At 51.9% G+C, this 19418-nt stretch overlaps 2 protein-coding genes across 3 annotated transcripts; both read left to right on the top strand.

Annotated features, from left to right (window-relative positions):
- Positions 1–1779: 1779 nt before the first annotated feature.
- Positions 1780–13868, top strand: NLRX1 (NLR family member X1). 2 transcript variants are annotated; one of them, XM_011384910.2, is made up of 10 exons: positions 1780–2555; positions 4317–4444; positions 5003–5072; positions 5514–5602; positions 6161–6780; positions 7174–7995; positions 10567–11162; positions 11435–11521; positions 12296–12547; positions 13009–13868. In XM_011384910.2, exons 2-10 carry the CDS (start codon positions 4375–4377, stop codon positions 13328–13330), a joined length of 2928 nt encoding a protein of 975 aa, XP_011383212.1. In that variant the 5' UTR covers positions 1780–2555; positions 4317–4374; the 3' UTR covers positions 13331–13868. The 2 variants fall into 2 exon arrangements, with proteins under 2 accessions (XP_011383212.1, XP_011383216.1); XM_011384914.2 differs by having other exon boundaries at positions 12296–12483; positions 13009–13122.
- PDZD3 (PDZ domain containing 3) lies at positions 13171–18845 on the top strand. Its single transcript, XM_023525840.1, has 10 exons — positions 13171–13288; positions 14724–14751; positions 14861–14934; positions 15253–15464; positions 15723–15912; positions 16007–16143; positions 16409–16613; positions 16857–17053; positions 17152–17746; positions 17995–18845. Exons 2-9 carry the CDS (start codon positions 14735–14737, stop codon positions 17635–17637), a joined length of 1518 nt encoding a protein of 505 aa, XP_023381608.1. The 5' UTR covers positions 13171–13288; positions 14724–14734; the 3' UTR covers positions 17638–17746; positions 17995–18845.
- Positions 18846–19418: the final 573 nt, after the last annotated feature.

Consider the following 19418-nt stretch of genomic DNA (forward strand, 5'->3'; position numbering starts at 1 on the left):
GGACTGCAGATAGGTCTGCTGGCCTGAGGTTTAGATTAGGCAATTGTTCAGAAGTCCTTGAGGGACCCAAGAAGCAGCATATTGTCTCATCCTCTTCTGTTCTGACCCTGAAGCCCAGGGACTGAAGAAAGGGACTGGTGTCAACCTTGTCAGCTGCCTGGAACACTTTAATTGTGCCATGTGTGGAGCTAAGCGCTCCAAACTAGATTTGAGTCCATTCTCTGATTAGGTGCTTTTCTGGAGATGAGCTGAGTTTGTTTCTTATGGGGGTTGGGAGTAGGAGTAGGAAATGGAAAGAAGTCTAACTCCTGAGATTCTAGCTAGCTTTAGGGGGCATTCTGGGTGCCATCTTCTCCCAGCAGTAATGCCAGTATATGGCTCCTTATGGTGGCACAAAATTCTTAAGACTCTTCATCTTTACTCTTTCTCTTTTAAAATGCAAACACTCCTGGAAGACTAAAACATTTATAAATTCACACATTTGTAAGTTCCCCTGGGAACTAAGGAAATGAACAGCTAATCTGGAGCCAGCAAAGGCCATTCAGGCACAGAGAATAGTTGTAGAGTGACTCACATATTTTCGAAGAAAGCTCTTTTGATTCTTACAGCAACCCCAAGAGGCTACTAGGATGGGTATTATCATTTCGTCCTTTTACAGAGAAGGAAACCCAAGGCTTGGATAAGTGACTTGAGCAAACTCTCAAGATATGGTGCTTTCGCCACTATGAAGCACCTGTAATTTGTCCCACTAGTGCCAGCAACCTGCACAGGTGGGGTATAAATACTTCCTGCCCAACCAGGCAGGTTTTGAAATGGACCCATTTACCTTGAGTACCAACCTTCCTGGACTTGGAGATCATCTTAAATGTAGCCACCTCTGTATCAGAGCCTGTGCAAGGTGTTGAAGAGCAGAAATGACCAAGACTATTCTCCATGTGATGGCTGTACAGCACCTGGCATCCTATCTTGAGGTCAGATGATAGAACACATGCTCACAGCATGACTCACAGTACTTCAGTCTGCAAGAGGCTAGTCAAATTAAATGTTATTAATAAAGCCTACAAGACTGTCATAACGGCTAAGAGTTGGGGGAGAGGAACAGCTTGCTCTGAGCTGTGCCCAGTAACTGCAGCTGGGGGCTTGTCTGCTTCTCATGACTAGATAAGTGAAGTGAAGCTAAATGAGACCTCAGGCCCAAAATGGGCCTCTGGTCACCCCTGAGACCATATTCATAGGGTTGCTCTACTTCCCCCAATTCCTTTCTACTCCCCTTTCAGAACTTCTCTTGAAAGGCAAATTTGCCATTTTCCCTGCTGCTTGGAATGCCCTTCTCTTCCCTAACTTATTTTTTATGATCCAGTTCAAATGTTACCTCCTCTGCCAGAGGCAGTTAGTAACTTCCTCTCCCAGGTTCTCCTAAGCCTTCTGTCTCTGAAGTACTATCATTTGGGCCTCGTGGAGGGGAGCTGCTATGGGCTGGTTCCTGAATGCCTTGTTCTAGTTGTTCAGTAGTACCCCAATACCATGTGTTCAGTGAATGAACAAATGTATAAATGACATATCAACAGTCTTCAGTTTGGTTGGAGAGTAGAGATCACATAGCCCTCTTCCCAACCCGGTGGAACTCTATGCGTTCCCTGTTGCACAGCTCTGTTCAGTGCACATTGCACACCATGTTTGCATGTGGAGGCATGCCCTGGCTGTGGGTGGTGGGTGGTGGGTGGCTCCTCCATCAGCTACATTGGAAGCAGAGGGATGGGGGTGGAGGCTTTGAGGACCAGGAAGCCCAGGGCTAGGCCCTGATTGAGCGCCAGACAAGAAGAGCAGGTTGGGGTGGGAACTGTTTCTCAGGCCCCATTCTTTCTGCTTCCTTGACTAAAGAAGTGACCAGAAGCTGTACACAGAGGTCTGGAGTCTGAAGAGAGCCAGGTACGGAAGAAAGGACCCAAGAAGGCCCTGACTCAGATCTCTGCCAGGAGGTTGGCTGAGGAGTTAAAGAGGCAAGCAGAGGGAATAATAATCTGGGAATGGGTAGGTGCCTCAGGGAAGCCCAGGGGTGAGGTAGGAAGATCCAGGCCCGGGATTCCAGTTCTGGCTCTGTCGCTTCCAAATTGGATCATCCTGCGCGAGTCGCTTCACCTTTCCAAACTGCAGTTCCTCCTTCTGTAAAATGGGCATTACAACAACCCTCGACTGAGAGGTGGTCAGTGAGGTAATTGGAAAGGACTGGCGTTTGGTAACCTGCAGAGGGCAGTCCTAGAGGCGGGGCCCGCCGGGATTGAACGCTGTACTCACGGAAGGCGGGAGCGACGCAGGAACAGATGGGGAAGAAGTAAGTCTCCGCCCCGAGCCTGCTCTCCCGGGCACTCGGCCCCTCTCTCTGTCCCCCTTCTCCCAGGACCCCGAGGACCCCGAGCGCCTGGGTTCGTTCTCTCCCGTATCCGCTGCCGGGGCCGGATGCCAGGGCGGGCAGGCAAGAAGCGCCGCGCTGGGGCCTCTGGGAGCAAGCGGGAGACGCCGGCAGTCAACCGACTCCTGGGCCTGGGCAGCCTTGGGTAAAAAAGCCTAGTCAGCTGGATCTCCCCTCGCCCTGGGCGGGACTGCAGCGCGGAGCCTGGCAGGGCCGGGACGCGGCGGGGCGGAGGTTGGCGGGTGGGGCGGTGCTACGCAAGTAAGGCGGGGAGTTCGCGACCCGGACGAGTAGGACGCAGCTGGTGCGCTGAGTGGTGGGCTTTCTGGCACGCTCCCAAGAGCGTTCTGAAGCCAACTGGAACTAGAAGAGCTGTTTGGGACTTAGTTTGGGGGGAGGAGCACTGGGCTTGTGGGAGCACAACCCTTGTACTTTTCCTGCTGTGCCTTCTTTTTTACTGCCGCGTTGACCTGGGGTGATCTTGGAAGCGTTGGCCTCACCACCACCCCATTCCCTCCGTGAGTCCTTTCTTGGGCTAGTGGCCCTGGATATGATTTAATTGCACTGAGCTGGTTTCCCCAAGCTTCATCAGCTTTCCAGGGCTCTCTCTTAATCCTCCAGTCCTTGGGACTCCTGCTCAGAGTGCCAGCTTGCCCTTTCACTGGTTGGCCCTGCTAGCAGGTGAGCCCAGCAGACCCAGTTCTCCCTAAGTGTGCCCTGCCCAGTAAGGAGCCACATCTCTAGAGACCAGGTGCCAAGTAGCACACTTCACTAAAGGGAGCTCAGAGAGATCAGGAAAGACTTCCCACGAGAGAGGACCTTAGAGCAGGGTCTTAGGAGGTTGGGTATGATTCTTTCACAGGGAAGAATGGTCATTCCAATCTGAATAAAGCATAGGAACAAAGTTAGGAAACCGAGCAAGAATTCAGTGAGCCTGACTAATGAGATGTGGGTCAGGGCAAACTCATAAAAATTAGCTCGTGTGGGCCAGATGTTTGGACTGTACATGTAACCTAGGATTTTAGGGAGGTGATTGGTGGCTTAAATGAAGGATTGGAATGGGATAAGACTGAAGACAGAGACCAGTGAGGAGAAGAGAGTCCCCGGAAGTCCGCAGAGGGTCTGAGCACAGGGACAGCAGGGACAATGCAATAGGAACAGGCTGCCAAAGCACAGACAGGAGGAATCTGTAGGACTGTTCCATCTGCGAAGGAGGGAGGAAGGATTGAAGACAAAAGTCAGATTTCTAATCCTGTGATTGGGAAGATTGCAGTGAAGTAACTAAAAGGGGAGGGGAATGGTGAGTTCAGTTTTACATGTGAAAAGCTTGAAACCAAGGCAGGATATCCATATGTCAAGTAGGAAGTCCATTCATTTATTTATTACTTATGCCTGCCTCAAAGGCAGCTTACATAAAAGTCACAGAGAAACTAAAATGATAAAACTGTTAAAACTCAGCTAAAAGGACCTGATAGCTAGGGGAAAAAAGCAAAGGGGAGTGGATAATTATTACTGGAAGATGTTGGCTCCAGAAAGCCACTGAAAATGAACGTAGGACTCATCTGAGCTTTCTGGCAGCGAAACAAAAAAAAAGGATACCTAGGTAAAGGAGTACACTAGGCTGGAACTCAGGAGAAAAGTTTCCCAAAGCCTCAGGGGAGAGGCAATAGGTAATAGGTTGGTATCAGATAAGCCGCAGATCTCACCATAGCGGCCCACATACTCAGGTGGGGGATCATTCAGATGGGGGATATAGGAGAGGAGGCGATCTGAAGGCCAAGCCAGGGCTTTGGCAATGCTGACTTAAGGAAAGTCTGATGCTCTCCCGAGGAGAGCCTTGCATAGGAAGGTAGGTGTGGGGAAGTGTTTGGGTGTGTGTGGTCCATTTATACCATTGTTCTTTCAGAGGAACAGGATAGAAGGTGGTGTGTTATGTCCCCTGGGCTCTGACCTTCTCTCCTACCATGAGGTGGAGCCGCCCTTTGCCCAGGGCCTTTTGGGGCCCTGGTCTGGGAAGAGCACTCCAGCCATCAGGTAAGCGGGAAGCAGGAGTTTCTGTTTCTACCTTTCCCTTCCTCTTCATAGTCCAGATGGTGCCTCCCAAGAGGGCAAGGATCCAGACACCTGATGTGCTAGTCTCAGCTCTATGATTCACTAGCTCTTGGCCTTGGGCAGGTCACCTTATCTCTCTGAACTTTTTTTCCCATCCTAAAATAAGGAAGTCAGACTAGGTGATTTTCGAGAGTCCCTGTAGCTATATAAGTCCAGGAACACTGGTCTGATTTCATTTTGTATTCAACAAATATTTTTGGAGTGCCTGCTATGTGCCAGACCCTGTGCTAAGTTAAGTTCTAAGTATATAATTGTGAATAAAAACAAATGTGATCCTGCACTCACGGTGGGAGAAATGGAAATAAATGTTAATAAAATAATCACATAAAATATAAAATTGCATAATAATGGCTACAAAGGGACAGTATATGATACTATGAAAGCAAATAATGGAAAATTTGATGCAGACATGGGATCTCTGTGTTGATGAGGAAATCTGGACGGGATCTGGATGCTGTTTCTTCTCTTTTCTCTCTGTAGATGAACGCATCCCTTTCCTGATCCACTGGAATTGGGCCCTTAAAGGGGAGTGTCCCCTGGGCCCCCCTAGGTGAGACCTTGGTGTCATACCTTAGAACACATCTGAGCACAGCAGAGTAGCCTGAAAAGAATCAAGACTTGGAGAGAGCTGGATCTCCTGTGGGGGGAGGTTGGTCTCCTGGAGTGGGAAGGGTACAGTCAACTACCAGGCTTAAGAGGAAGTTGGCTTACATCATCTACAGTATAAGTCATAGTTGTCAGCCAGTGGGAGGATCTATGGGAAGTGGGTAGGGTCTGGCAGTGAGCAGCCTGAGTGCTAGACAGGCAGTGATGGAAGGCCGAAGGGCTACGGATGAGACCTTAGTCCCTGAGAAGGATGTAAGCATCAGAGAGTCTCAACTTGGGTGTTCAGGATTGGGTCTGGATCTCAGCCAGAAGTTCATCAATCCAGAGAGGCTTGGAATCTGAGCCTGTAGCCAAGCCCCAGCTCATCCATTCTCCTTGATCCTAGGGCCTTTCTACGCCACCATGGAAGCTCAGTGGGCAGTGGTCCCCCATCAGGGAGGCATAAACAGTTGTTCTGGAGCACCTCTGCAACTGGTAAAGAGATTGGTTCTTCAGTCAGCCTAGGGAGAGGGACTGGCTGGGATCTCAGTGGGAGGTGGGATGGAGAGAGGGTCCTGGGGGGAGAAGCAGGCAGGAAGAAGGAGCCACAGAGGACTCACTGCCATCACCCATCAATGGGCTCACCCTCCTTCACCCTATCATCAATATGTCCATATATCCCTTCCTGTAACACTCATGCAATGCACACGTACTGTGTACAAAGTCTTGGGAGAGATTTACTATCCCTACCATCAAAACACTGGGTCTAGAAGTCAAGCGAAGATTGCACGTAGATATAACAGGGAAATCAGTCGACCCAGGCTCAGCATCACTCATCCCATGGTTCCCCACTTTCTGCCTCAGTGGTTCCATACTTTTGGACACTCTATATTTTCTGAGGGAATCCTGTGTGCCTAGCACCATTTTGGGCCCCAGCATCTCCTGGTGCTGTCTTGACTCTGCAGCCTGACCCTACTACTACCCTGACTGGCTCTAAGCTCTTACATCTCCTGGCCCCTTTCCCTGACCCATTATCTTTGCCTTCCCATCCAGAAGCCATACAGCGGCATCGCCGGAACCTGGCTGAGTGGTTCAGTCGGCTTCCCAGGGAAGAGCGCCAGTTTGGCCCGACCTTTGCACTAGACACAGTCCATGTGGACCCTGTGATCCGTGAGTGCACCCCCGATGAGCTGCTTCGCCCACCTTCGGTGCTGGCCCTGGAACATCAATTGCCCCCGGCCAGGCTTCCTACCCTGGCCCTGTCTCAACTCTTTGACCCAGATGCCTGTGGGCGCCGGGTGCAGACAGTAGTTCTGTATGGGACGGTGGGCACAGGCAAGAGCACACTGGTGCGAAAGATGGTCTTGGACTGGTGTTATGGGCGGCTGCCAGCCTTCGAGCTGCTCATCCCCTTCTCCTGCGAGGACCTGTCATCCCTGGGCCCTGCCCCTGCCTCCTTGTGCCAACTTGTGGCCCAGCGCTACGTGCCCCTGAAAGAGATTCTGCCCCTGATGGCCGCCACTGGGTCCCGCCTACTCTTTGTGCTCCATGGCTTGGAGCATCTCAATCTCGACTTCCGGCTGGCAGGCACAGGGCTTTGCAGTAACCCTGAACAGCCAGAGGTGCCAGCTGCGATTATAGTCAATCTGCTGCGGAAATACATGCTGCCTGAGGTAGGTTGTCCCCTGCCTCTCCCTGCCACCTCTGCCCCTGATTTGCCACCTAAGGATTTTTGTGTCCTGGGCCCTCATGTTTATTGGGTAGGAGTATAGGCCCTGGGTTAGTTCAAATCGTGACCCCTCCACTTCCCAACTGTGTGTCTTTGAACAAGTCACTAATTTCCCCAAGCTTCTGTTTCTTTCTCTCCTTGAGTTGTAATGATCAAATGAGATAACTGCATACAAACTGCTTGACACAGTGACTTGGCTCATAGTAGGTGCTTAGTGATTGTTAGTTATAATTTTTATCATCTTCATCCTTGAACACTAAATCTTCAGGTTCTCCCTAGGGAGTGAGGCAGTCAGGATATCAAGGTCTTTCTTAACCCTCAAACATGTTCTTCCCAGGCCAGCATTCTGGTGACCACCCGGCCCTCTGCCATTGGCCGTATCCCCAGCAAGTATGTGGGCCGCTATGGTGAGATCTGTGGCTTCTCTGATACCAACCTGCAGAAACTCTATTTCCAGCTCCGCCTCAATCAGCCAGACTGCGGGCACAGTGCTGGGGGTGCAGGTGTTTCAGCCACACCAGCTCAGCGTGACAACCTGGTAGAGATGCTCTCTAGGAACCTGGAAGGGCACCACCAGATCGCTGCTGCTTGCTTCCTGCCCTCTTATTGTTGGCTTGTCTGTGCCACCTTGCACTTCCTGCATGCCCCCACGCCAGCTGGCCAAACCCTCACAAGCATCTATACCAGCTTCCTGCGTCTAAACTTCAGTGGGGAGATGCTAGACAGCACTGACCCCTCCAAGTTGTCCCTGATGGCCTATGCAGCCCGAACCATGGGTAAGTTGGCCTATGAGGGGGTATCTTCTCGTAAGACTTACTTCTCTGAAGAGGATGTCCATGGCTGCCTGGAAGCTGGCATCAGGACAGAAGAGGAGTTTCAGCTGCTACATGTCTTCCGCCGGGATGCCCTGAGATTTTTTCTAGCCCCATGCGTGGAGCCGGGGCACCTGGGCACCTTTGTGTTCACTGTACCTGCCATGCAGGAATACCTGGCTGCCCTCTACATTGTGTTAGGTTTGCGTAAGACAACTCTGCAGCAAGTGGGCAAGGAATTGGCTGAGTTTGTGGGCCGTGTCGGGGAGGACGTCAGCCTGGTCCTGGGCATCGTGGCCAAGTTGCTGCCCCTGCGGGCCTTGCCTCTACTCTTCAACCTGCTTAAGGTAACAGCCCATTACCCCAGGCTATCAGCCTTCTGCTCCCCATTCACCCCTTCCTCCTCTCCCAGAAGAAAACTGCTACTTCATACATAGCTGTGAATCTTCTTCTTGGTTCTGGTTTTAGATTTGGGCAATCTGGATTTTAGTAGGATTGGTGTATAAGGAAGGGAGAGAGAGAAACCAAAAGGTTGGGGAAGGCTTGGATGCTGTGAATTTGAGGGTTTGGGGAATTTAATAATAATCTTACAACCCTAAAACGGTTTTCTTTTGTAGCTCTCCTAGTCTTTGTTGCTAGGAGGCAGGAGTCACTATAGTTCAGGGTCCATCCTCTGCTTTGCAGGTCCAGACACTCAATTGTATCTGTTCCCCTAGAGGTGATTAGACTCTGGGAGTGATGACTCATCCTAACTGAATCAACAGAGACAGGTTTATAAAGCAGATGCCATTTTATTAATTTATACCAGGAGAATAAATGCACTGGTAATTGGCTTAGGACAGTCTGTCTGGGGTGCAGGTCCACTCCAGAAACCAAATTACAGGCCCGAGAACTGCTATGAGCAGAGTGGCTATGCTAAGTTTTTAAGGAGAAGAAGGATCCAGTCTCTGCTGATGTCTGCCAGGTGCCTTATAAATGAAATACTATTATGATCCTTTTTACAAATGAGGAACCTGAGGCGCACAGAGGCTAAGGAACTTGTCTAAGATCACTTGGATAGTAAATAGAATAGCTGGGATCTGAGTCCAGGTTTCATGATTCTGAATCCTGTGCTTTTTGTGCCAAACTTTACTGATACTTTGTGGATATTACTGTTAAGCTATGGCACCTTGCTAGGTAACCCTTGTCCTCTCTAGGAATGTTTTAGCAACTGGTCTTGAGGAGGCAGAGCCATGGTCGGTGCTGGCAAAATTTCAACAAGTTTTCCTTTTCATAGGTAGCAAAGCATAAGGGTTAAGAATGAGGATTCAGTGATGCAGCTACCTGGGTTCAAATCCAGGCTCTACCACTTAACTAGCTGTGTGACCTTGGACAGGTTGCTTAATCTCTCTGGATTTCAGGCTCCTTATCTCTTAAATAGGAATAATAATAGAATCAATAATCATTGGCCTAATAGGAGGATTAAATGTATTCATCCTCAGGGCCTGGCACCTAGTAAGTGCTATTTAATTGTTAAAAATAAAAATAGGCTCAGGCAGCCCACCCCTTCTCACACTATTGCCTCTGACGGGGAGGTAATGGCCATTGCTTAGGCCACCCCACCCCTTTGAGGATGTGCTTGCCTTATCTGAATTGCAATGAGAGGTTGTGGTCTCCTGATGGGATCCGGAAAGCCCCTCCATTCTTCGATAGTGTACCAGAATTGTTAGCACCATGGACTCCCAAGCCCTCTCCAAGGGAGGGTTGCCTAGCCAAGGACTGGTCCCATCTACTTCTTCCTGCTCCTATTGATGCATCTTCCCAGGGTGACATTTTTCTCACTCCATCCCCAGATGAATGTTGGGGGAGGGGCACTAAAACATCCACAGCAGGAACTTCACCTATAAAAAGAAAAAAACAAAACCAAACATTGGAGGAGGCACCGCAAAACAATCTCGTGGCCTACTGCCAGAGGAAGAGATCCCTCTTTTCTTTTTAGAACCAATTGCAAGGACAGGCGATGATGTTGCAAACCTCCCAAACATTCATTTCTTCAACAAATATTTGAGTGCCTGCTGTGAGCCAGGCAGTGTGTTAGATCTTGAGGAAAAAACAACAAAACCCAGGTTTCTGCCTTTTTGTTGGTACAGTCTGAACACAAACATGTCAGGTTAACTTTGTAATTAAAAAGTATGGTAAATGCCTGGAAAGCAAAGTTTCAGGTGCTGAGTGTATAATGTGGCACCTGGGTTGGCGGAATAAGGAAAGCCTCTGTGCAGGAATCGCATTTAGTCTGATTCCTGGAGGATTAGCCAGGAGGAGAATTGGGGGTTAAACACCTCAGGAAAAGTATACAGCTTTGAAGGAGGAGAAACCTTGGCACTGTTATAAAAGAGAAAGAGGGAGCGAGCTGCAAGGACAGAAGCAGAGTGAGGATGAGAGGCCTGTGAAGACACTGTGGTCGGCAGAGACCAAATGTTGCAGGGTCTTGAACTAGTAGGAGTGAATTCAGTCATCATTGTTCAGATAATGATGTGAAGGTGGTGATGTATTTATAACACCTAGCCTGGTTCCAAACTAACTGAATAATATATGCTAATTCCTTCCCACCACCTCCTGGGCTTGAAAATGTATGGGGTGTTTGGGAAAAACAAAGAATTTATGTCTGAAGTTCATGAGACAAGTGTTGAAAGATGACTCTGAAAAGATCAAATCAGGGCCAAATTATGAAGTTTTATATTTTGCACAGGCAGTGGCAAGCCAGAGAAGGTGTTGCAGCAGGGAAGTAAATAAATCATGCTGTGAGTTCAAGAGACAATGCAAGGCTGGAGCAGTAGGGGAACATGTACCTTAAGCTGAGCCGAGAAGGCTGAGCAGGCATGTGAAGCTGAGCAGGCACGTGGGAAGCTGCGGTGCCTTTCCCTTGCTTCCTTTCCCAGGTGGTTCCACGAGTGTTTGGGCGCATGGTGGGTAAAAGCCGTGAAGCGGTGGCCCAGGCCATGGTGCTGGAGATGTTCCGAGAGGAGGATTACTACAATGACGACGTCTTGGACCAGATGGGTGCCAGTATCCTGGGTGTGGAGGGCCCCCGGCGCCACCCAGATGAACCCCCTGAGGATGAGGTGTTTGAGCTTTTCCCCATGTTCATGGGAGGGCTTCTCTCTGCTCACAATCGAGCCGTGCTGGCTCAGCTTGGCTGCCCCATCAAGAACCTGGATGCCCTGGAGAATGCCCAGGCTATCAAGAAGAAGCTGGGCAAGCTGGGACGGCAGGTGCTGCCCCCCTCGGAGCTTCTTGACCACCTCTTCTTCCATTACGAGTTCCAGAATCAGCGTTTTTCTGCTGAGGTGCTCAGCTCCCTGCGCCAGCTCAACCTGGCGGGTGTGCGCATGACACCCCTCAAATGCACAGTGGTGGCAACTGTACTGGGCAGTGGAAGGCATGCTCTGGATGAAGTGAACTTGGCTTCCTGCCAGCTGGACCCTGCTGGGATACGCACACTCATGCCTGTCTTCCTACGTGCCCGGAAGCTGGGGTGAGGACCTCATGCACAGGCATGAAGAAAGGAGAGGGTTGGAGGTGAAGAGGTGAGAAGAGAAGGTGCTAGGGAAACCAAAGGTACTGAGGAAAGACCAAGGGGTGGGATGGAGAAGTCTAGTATGGGTGGAGGTGACAGAGCAACAGAAGGGAGGGGCAGTGTGGACTGCAAGAAGCAGGATGGTGAGAAAGGGGCCCAGTGAGTGGGCAAGCTCCATGCTGAACTCCTTCCTTGGTTTCTCACCTCCCCTCTGGCACCTTCTGCTCCAGTTTGCAACTCAACAGCCTGGGCCCTGAGGCCTGCAGAGACCTCCGAGACCTGCTGCTGCATGACCAGTGCCAAATTACCACCCTGCGGTGAGTGCCCAGGGAGTGGGCTGGAAGGAGGCTTTGGGCATTCTGATGGCCAGCTAAGGTCAAGGATGTGCCCCTTGACTCAATATGCCTGGCACAGGCCCACCCGTGGTGTAGTACAGGGAGTAGGAGTCTTGTCCCGTCCTGCCCCTAGGTCCAGTACAAGCAGTAGGGCGAGGGGGGTGGGGTGAGATGCTACCAGCAACAGGTGCTAAGAAAGCCTCTCATGTGGCTAAAATTAGCCTGGGGGAGGGTTGGGGGTGGAATAATACCCAGCCTGGTTGCCTGGTAACAGTGTCACTTATCTCCTCCCAGGATTTTCCCTATACCTCACAAGGATACCCCTAATGATGGGCACTCAATAGATGCTCCTAAAGTATTGACTGGTTTACTTGGAACTCAAACTTCTGGGTTCCCATTTTCTGGTTAGAATAAGGGAGGTGAATGAGGAGAGAATAAGGGAGGGCGATAAGGATGGGGCGTCAGGGTCTGGGGAGGAGGTGAGACAAGGAGGAAGAAAGGAAATGGTAACAATGAAAAGGAAGAGGAGAAGGGAATCAATAAAGGAGAATGGAAGGAGAGAGATGAGAGGAGAAGCCAGCTTCCACCCCATTTTCCCTCTGCAGTGTACCACACTGCTATTCCTCCATCCTTTTCTCCTAGATCTACATTTCTCTGAGTCCAGGCTGGTTTCTGCCCCAGGCTGTGTACCCTTTTGGCCCAAGCACAGGGTGTCTGCCATGGGCCCTTATAACATTGGGGTGCTTGTGGCCGTAGGCTGTCCAACAATCCACTGACGGCAGCAGGTGTGGCCTTGCTGGTAGAGGGGCTAGCGGGAAACACCTCTCTGACACACCTGTCCCTGCTACACACGGGCCTTGGAGATGAGGGCCTGGTGCTGCTGGCTGCCCAGCTGGAGCGTAACCAACAGCTACAGGAGCTGAACGTGGCCTACAATGGCGCAGGTGACACAGCGGCCCTGGCTCTGGCCAAGGCTGCCCGGGAGCATCCCTCTCTGGAGCTGCTGCAGTGAGTCTTGTCACTCGCTGGTTATTGCCTTTCCCCAGCCTGGCTCTGTTCCGCAGCCTCAGTTTTCCTTCCCTCTCTCCACTGTGCTTTTTCTACTCTAGGGGGCGGGCCTGGGCCTGTCCTGTCTTCCTGGCTTCTGACTTGATGCTTGTCAACCTGCTTCTGTGCCAGCCCACCCTCTGTGATTAGCCCTTACCCTACCCTGATTTTCTACCACCATTTTCTCCTATGGTCCTGGTGGCCCCCACTCCTACTGTCCCTGGTCCCACTAAATTCTAGTGTCATCCCTGTTTCCCATTGGTCACCACCCTCCATCTTTGGCTTATTGCAGACACACCCCATTACATTCCATAACCAGGGTCTGAGTTGTGAAACCCCCTCACTCTTTGTCCACCCACCACCCTCTACCCCTCCTTCTCAGAGCCTTGCTGAATGACACCTACTCTTCTCTCTCCTGCTAGCCTCTACTTCAATGAGCTGAGCTCAGAGGGCCGCCAGGTCCTGCGAGACTTGGGGAGCACTGCTGAAGGCAGTGCCCGAGTAGTGGTATCGCTGACAGAGGGGACAGCAGTGTCCGAGTACTCGTCGGTGATTCTCAATGAAGTCCAGCGGAACCTCAGCAGCTGGGATCGGGGCCGGGTCCAGCGCCACCTTGAGCTACTGCTGCGGGATCTGGAAGATAACCGAGGAGCCACCCTTAATCCTTGGCGCAAGGCCCAGCTGCTTCGAGTGGAGGGCGAGGTCAGGGCCCTCCTGGAACAGTTGGGAGGCCCTGGAAGCTGAGATAGTGGCAGCAGGCACCTAGCTGTGTGACCCCTGGCCCCAAGCCCTTTCCCTCTGTGGCCTCCTGGCTTGTACTGCTACTTCTAGAAAGATCCCTTCGGGGCCGGAGGCAAAAGAATGGGCACAGCTGTGCCATCGGTCCTCCTGGAACATGTCCAGCCAGTGCTCCCAAGTCAGGAATTTCCAGGGTCATGGAACATGTCTCCTTTCCCTTGGGCTAGAAGGACCAGAGGATATGGCATTTTGGTAGCCAAATTGCCCTGTAGCACCACCACCAACCTTGCCTCTCTCTCTTCTCAAGGAGCCTCTGTGCCACCAGGGGGTACACTTCTTAGTCTGCCTTGCCAGGGGTGTTACTGTCTAGTTGTGTCGGAGGCCTTCTACCTCCTGCTTTTATGCTTTCTGTGGACCCTGAGTGGCCCGTAGCCACTTGCTCCTCAGCCTCATGCTCCCCTTACCACAATGGTACCCATGCTCAGTGGCCCTGAGAGGCATGTGTGCCAATTGGTGCTATTAAAAAACTGTGTCTTCCACCTAACTGTGGCCTCTTCCTTGCCTGGTGCTTTCAAGAAAGGGTACTTTCTTGGTCATTCTGGTTAAACTACTGACCACTTTTTGTTACAGGTGGTTCTTAGGTACTAGGTTCAGAAACAGTGAGGGCTGGGGGTACCCATGAAGAAGATACTGGTGTATGAGTCTGCCATGCGGGGCTGTAGGACTTCTGTCACCCTGTTCATACGTACTTAGCCCAGGCTTGGACAGTCTACTTTCCTCTGCACATATGGGGCGCTGGGACAGCAGCAGAGTCTCCGGAGGAGTTGGGGCCCAGGGATTGAGGCAGGAGGAACATGCATGCTTCCCCAGGGTTAAGACTCTCCTCTGTTAACCATTACCCCACTGCTTCCAGGGCAGCGTCTTCAAGGAGGCGGGACGTGGGGGCGTAAGTGGGAGGGTCAGCTGGTTTAGATGGACCTTGTCCCTATCCTGAGCACTAAGTCCTTGATCCAACTATGGAGTCAGCCGCAGGTAGGAGGCCGGGAGAAATCCCCTGGAGGGAACTTTAGGGCTGTCAGAGGGCAGATTGGGAGGCTGAGGTTTTAGGACCAGGTTTTAGGGCTTGGAGCCTTGATGCAAATAGACTGGAATTCAGGAGAGGAGGTGAGTTGATATGTTAGTTTTCCTGGTCCACGCCCTGTACTGATATGTTCAGATTTCTGCGCCATGACCTGGGGGGAGGGGAAGAAAGGGGAAGGGAAGACCCTTTTGGAGCAAAACAGAGGGGTAAGTCCTGAGTTTGTGGGTTCCCCTAAGTTCTTTGAGTTAATGACCATGGAAGAGGGGTTTGGGGAGGGGTATAATGCACCTCTCTTCCCCTCACCCCCTTGCCCAGCAGATCTCCAGGACATGTCCTCATTAACTCTGTAAGTAGTATACTATGAATGGTTGGGGCAAGGGGAGGAGGGACTTGAGGGTGAGGAAGCTCTTCAGCTGCCATTAGAACCTCAAGTAGAGTTGGGGACCTCCTTGCAGGAAGTTTGAGTTTAACCCGAAGCTGGGCATTGATAATCCTGTCCTGTCCCTGGCTGAAGACCAAGACCCCTCTGGTAACTCCCTCACTGCCTGGGCAACCATTCCCCTTCCCCAGAGGCATCAGGGTTCCATGCACTACTCCCATCTCCTTGGTAACCACTCACTCTGTCTCCCTCTGAAAACAGCCTTGGTTGGTAATAACTATGGGGCAGAGGAGGGGGCCAGGCATTTCCTTCTATCCTAGCCACTCTGCCCACACAGTGTTTGGCTCCACTGCCCAACACCCACATAGTGCTCTATCAAGGGGGCAGGATCTGCCAGGCACAAGTTGACTTGTACTTGGGCCACATTCCTCCTCCTCCACCTTTTGTGCTGCCTACCTCCCCCTCCAGATCTCTGGAGCTTGGAGCGGCCTCGATTCTGTCTGCTAAGCAAAGAGAAGGGCAGGAGTTTTGGCTTCCACATACAGCAGGAGCTGGGCAGGGCCAGGCATGCGGTGTGCAGGGTGGAGCCAGGCACCTCTGCCCAGCGCCAAGGTCTTCGGGAAGGAGACCGGATCCTGGGGGTGAATAACCATATCGTGGAACATGAAGACTCTGAGGTGGTAAGATTGGGCTGAGACTCCCCGTGGTACAGGAGAATGTTCCATAGCAACTCAGGGAGAGAGAAGCTGGGGTCATCTCCCCAGGTATATGGGGACAGGACCCAAGCCTCAACCTCCCCCACATCCCAGGATTTAAGGGTGTCCAGATTGGAATAGTTTACTGAAGGCATCCAGAGAGCTGATTCGCATGGTGAAAAATGTTGGTTCCATTGGCAAGAGGGACCGGCTCCAGCCTCACCGGATTTGCCTTCTGTTTAGGTGGTGCGCCGTATCCGGGCCAGTGGTCCTCGGGTGTTGCTGATGGTTTTGGCGAAGCATGTGCATGATATGGTCCGAGTTCAGCGGGGGAATGGTGCCCGTCTCTGTCCTACTCTTGGCCCAGGGGTCCGGCCACGGCTGTGCCACATAGTGAAAGATGAGGGTGGCTTTGGCTTTAGTGTCACCCACAGTAAGCTTAGAGGTTCAGGAGGGAGGTCAAGAGAGGGATCTCAGCCCTGCTTCAGGTGTCCAGCAGACTAATACTTCTTTTTTTTGGCTTGCAGAACATCAGGGTTCTTTCTGGTTGGTGCCGAGTACTGGAGGAGCAGCTGAGCGGGCAGGGGTGCCCCCTGGGGCCCGACTCTTAGAAGTGAATGGGGTCAGTGTGGAGAACTTCACCTATAACCAACTCAGCAGGAAGGTATGGCTGCCTGCTTCCCCATTCCTCCTCTACCCTTCTGGGCCTGGGGCCCCTGCCTCAGGAAGCAGACTCCTCCACCAAACACCTAATGCCCTGATCTGAACTTGTACCTCCATCACCATCCTTTCCTTTACAGTTTGTGCTAGGCCCTTCTCTCCCCTACCTTTAATGCCTCATTCCTAGGCCTGGAAAGAGGGGCTGTGAGGAGGTGCCCGCCTCTGCCCTCCCAGGTAGTTGACGCTGAGGCCCTGGTGGGTCCCCACAGCTTTGGCAGAGTGGAGAGCAGGTAACCCTGCTTGTGGCAGGGCCAGAGGTGGAGGAACGGTGTCGCCAGCTGGGAATGCCTCTGGCTGCACCCCTGGCAGAGGGCTGGGCACTTCCCACCAAGCCCCGCTGTCTGCACCTAGAGAAAGGACCCCAGGGCTTCGGGTTCCTGCTCCGGGAAGAGAAGGGCCTTGGAGGTCACCTTGGTGAGTGGGAGCCCTGGGGATGGGAAGGGAAGGTGGGCCCTGGAGTGGGCACGTAACTGTATATATGTGTGTGTGTATACACATACACTTCTCAGTGCACATGAGTGGTGTCCTTGTCTGAGCCTCAGCCCTGGGTCACCTTCCCCTGTGTACCCCCTGGTTAGTCCCCCAGTGTGCACATGATGGCCTGGGCTGGCACTGGGGGTAAGTGGGGGAGGAGCAGTGAGGATGTCTATGTCCCAGGGCAGTTTCTGTGGGAGGTGGACCCAGGACTGCCAGCTGAGAGGGCCGGGATGAAGGCTGGAGACCGGCTGGTGGCTGTGGCTGGGGAGAGTGTGGAGGGGCTGGGCCATGAGGAGACAGTTTCCAGGATCCGGGCACAGGGCTCCCATGTCTCTCTCACTGTCGTCGACCCTGAGGCTGACCGCTTCTTCAGCATGGTGCGAACTGAGGGACAAGGGTTAGGGTGGGGGCAGGAATAGAGCAGGGCTCAGGTGGAGGGAGAAGCAACAGGTTTGTTTGATCTGTCTCCTTCCAGGTTCGCTTGTCCCCGCTCCTCTTCCTCGAGAACACAGAGGCTCCTCACTCTCTCCAGGATACCTGCTTAGTCTCTCTGGTTGAGACCAAGGACCCTCCAGTTGAAGATACAGCTGTGCCTCCTGTCCCATGTGGCTCCCGCCAGTGCTTTCTTTACCCCGGGCCTGGTGGTGGCTATGGCTTCCAACTCAGCTGTGTGGCCAGTGGGCGATGTGTCTTCATCTCCCAGGTGACTGATGCCCCATGGGCCATGGATCCTATCAATATTTGCCTCCTGATGAGTCTTCCTCTGCTTCTCTCACAGAGCCTTAGAGCAACCAGAAAATTTTTCCATGGTGTTCTATGTTCTGTATCCAACCTTTCCACACCCCTCCTCCCACCCCTGATGCTACCAGGTGACCCTAGGAGGCTCAGCTGCCCGGGCAGGGCTGCAAAAGGGAGATGTGATTCTGGAGGTGAACGGGTATTCTGTGGGTGGAGAGAATGACCTGGAGAGGCTTCAGCAACTGTCTGAGGCTGAGCCACCCCTGTGCCTGAAGCTGGCGACCAGGTCTCCACAGGACTTAGAAGCTTGGATTCCCCCAGGGGCTGGAGAGGTGAGAAAGAGACAGAGGGACTGTGAGCAGCCAGAGTAGGGCAGAAGGAAACCAGAGAGGTGGGCAGAGCAGGAGGGCTGCAGGGTGAAGCATGGTGGGGCACGCTGGTTGGGACTTTAGCCATAGTAGATGGGGACAGAAGGACCCATGAAACAAGTTCCATTCCTGGGCGTTCCAGTGCAGGTGGGGGTAGGGAAAAGGAACTCTTCTAGTCCTTGAATGACTTTCTCCTTTCTCTCTCTGCTTAGGACTGTGCTCTAGCTTCAGGTCTGCTGTAGCACTCCTCTCCTTGGCACAGACCTACCCATTGGCTTTCCTGTCTTCACTCTCCAGCCTGAGGTGGTAGGAGCTGATCCGCTCTCTTTAAGCCAGAAACTGGACCTCTAGGACTCTGGACAATCAATCACAGGCTTGCCCAGGGTCTCCCTTTTCCCTTCCTTTCATTGGGCCTAACTCTCAGAAGAGGGTATGGTCAGAGGCCTCAGGTGGGTCCAATAGGAAGCCTCCCCTCTGACTTCAGAGGAAGCCATGTGGGAGCTTTGCGAGCTGTGCCTAAGGATGAAATTCTGCCTGAGATGAGTGGTATACTTTTGTGTTTTATAATAAGTGTATATTTGGTCTTCATATGTATTCCTGGCACAGAGTCCCTAAAACCCTTGGAATTTTATAAGTAATAAGAGTCATAAAGGGTTCTTTTGTTATTTGTAAAAAGCTCCTTTAACCACACCTAATTTTGTTGGTGAGGTGACTTTTGGAAGCACCTAAGGATTCGGGGCTGGTTGCCAGGGGAACCAACCATGTGCTTAGAAGGTTGGAACTTTTAGCCCTCCCGCCACCCCGCCCTGGCCTCCTGGGAGGGGAGAGGGGCTGGAGGTTGAATTAATCACTAATGACCAATGGTTTAATTAATATGCTTATATAATTAAGCCTCCATAAAAATCCAAAAGGAGTAGGTTCAGAGAACTTCCAGGTTGCCAAACATGTGGAGATGCTGGGAGGGTGGCACACCTGGAGAGGGTGGAAGCTTCCATGCACATATCCTGCCCTAGGCATCTCTTCCATCTGGCTGTTCCTGAGTTGTATCCTTTATAATAAACTGGTAATCCAGTATGGAAACTGTTTCTCTGAGTTCTGTGAGCTGCTCTAGCAAATGATAGAACCTGAGCAACCTCTGATCTATAGCCAGTTGGTCAGAAGCACAGGTGACAACCTGGGTTTGGGATTGGTATATTGTGGCACTGAGTCCTTAACCTATGGAATCTCTAGGTAGATAGTGTAAGAATTGAGTTAAATTGTAGGACACCAAGCTGGTGTCCACAGAAGAGTGGGAGAATTGCTAGGTGTGGGGAAAACCCCTACATATTTGGTGGCCAGAAGTAAAGTAATACTGAGAGTATTGTAGTAGAATAGAGAAAAAAATTTTCCCTTTTTATGTGAGCTATAGGCCGGTTAGGATCGAAGCCATCTGGAACTTGCCTGAGGCATGACTCCAGGACTCTGGGATGTATTGACAAGGGTTTGGAGACCAGTTACACTTTAGGATTGTGGGGGCTGGTGCCTGGTCACTGTTGGTCCATCACAGAAATGGCCTTTTCCCACAAATCTGGCTGCCTGTATTTGTGTGGGTGGGGGTAGGAGGCAGTAGTTCGAAGGGACCAAAAAGGCCCCAGGC

Source organism: Pteropus vampyrus, unplaced genomic scaffold (assembly GCF_000151845.1).
Source record: "Pteropus vampyrus isolate Shadow unplaced genomic scaffold, Pvam_2.0 Scaffold633, whole genome shotgun sequence".
Classification (NCBI taxonomy): domain Eukaryota; kingdom Metazoa; phylum Chordata; class Mammalia; order Chiroptera; family Pteropodidae; genus Pteropus; species Pteropus vampyrus.

Excerpts from the sequence above, each read along its gene's own strand:
- NLRX1 (XM_011384910.2), top strand. The coding sequence starts at position 4,375 with ATGAGGTGGAGCCGCCCTTTGCCCAGGGCCTTTTGGGGCCCTGGTCTG. Across the intron at positions 5,073-5,513 it reads TGTCCCCTGGGCCCCCCTAG|GGCCTTTCTACGCCACCATG; the intron begins GTGAGACCTTGG and ends CCTTGATCCTAG. Across the intron at positions 6,781-7,173 it reads GGAAATACATGCTGCCTGAG|GCCAGCATTCTGGTGACCAC; the intron begins GTAGGTTGTCCC and ends TGTTCTTCCCAG.
- PDZD3 (XM_023525840.1), top strand. Across the intron at positions 14,935-15,252 it reads TGAAGACCAAGACCCCTCTG|ATCTCTGGAGCTTGGAGCGG; the intron begins GTAACTCCCTCA and ends CTCCCCCTCCAG. Across the intron at positions 16,144-16,408 it reads ATAACCAACTCAGCAGGAAG|CTTTGGCAGAGTGGAGAGCA; the intron begins GTATGGCTGCCT and ends GGGTCCCCACAG.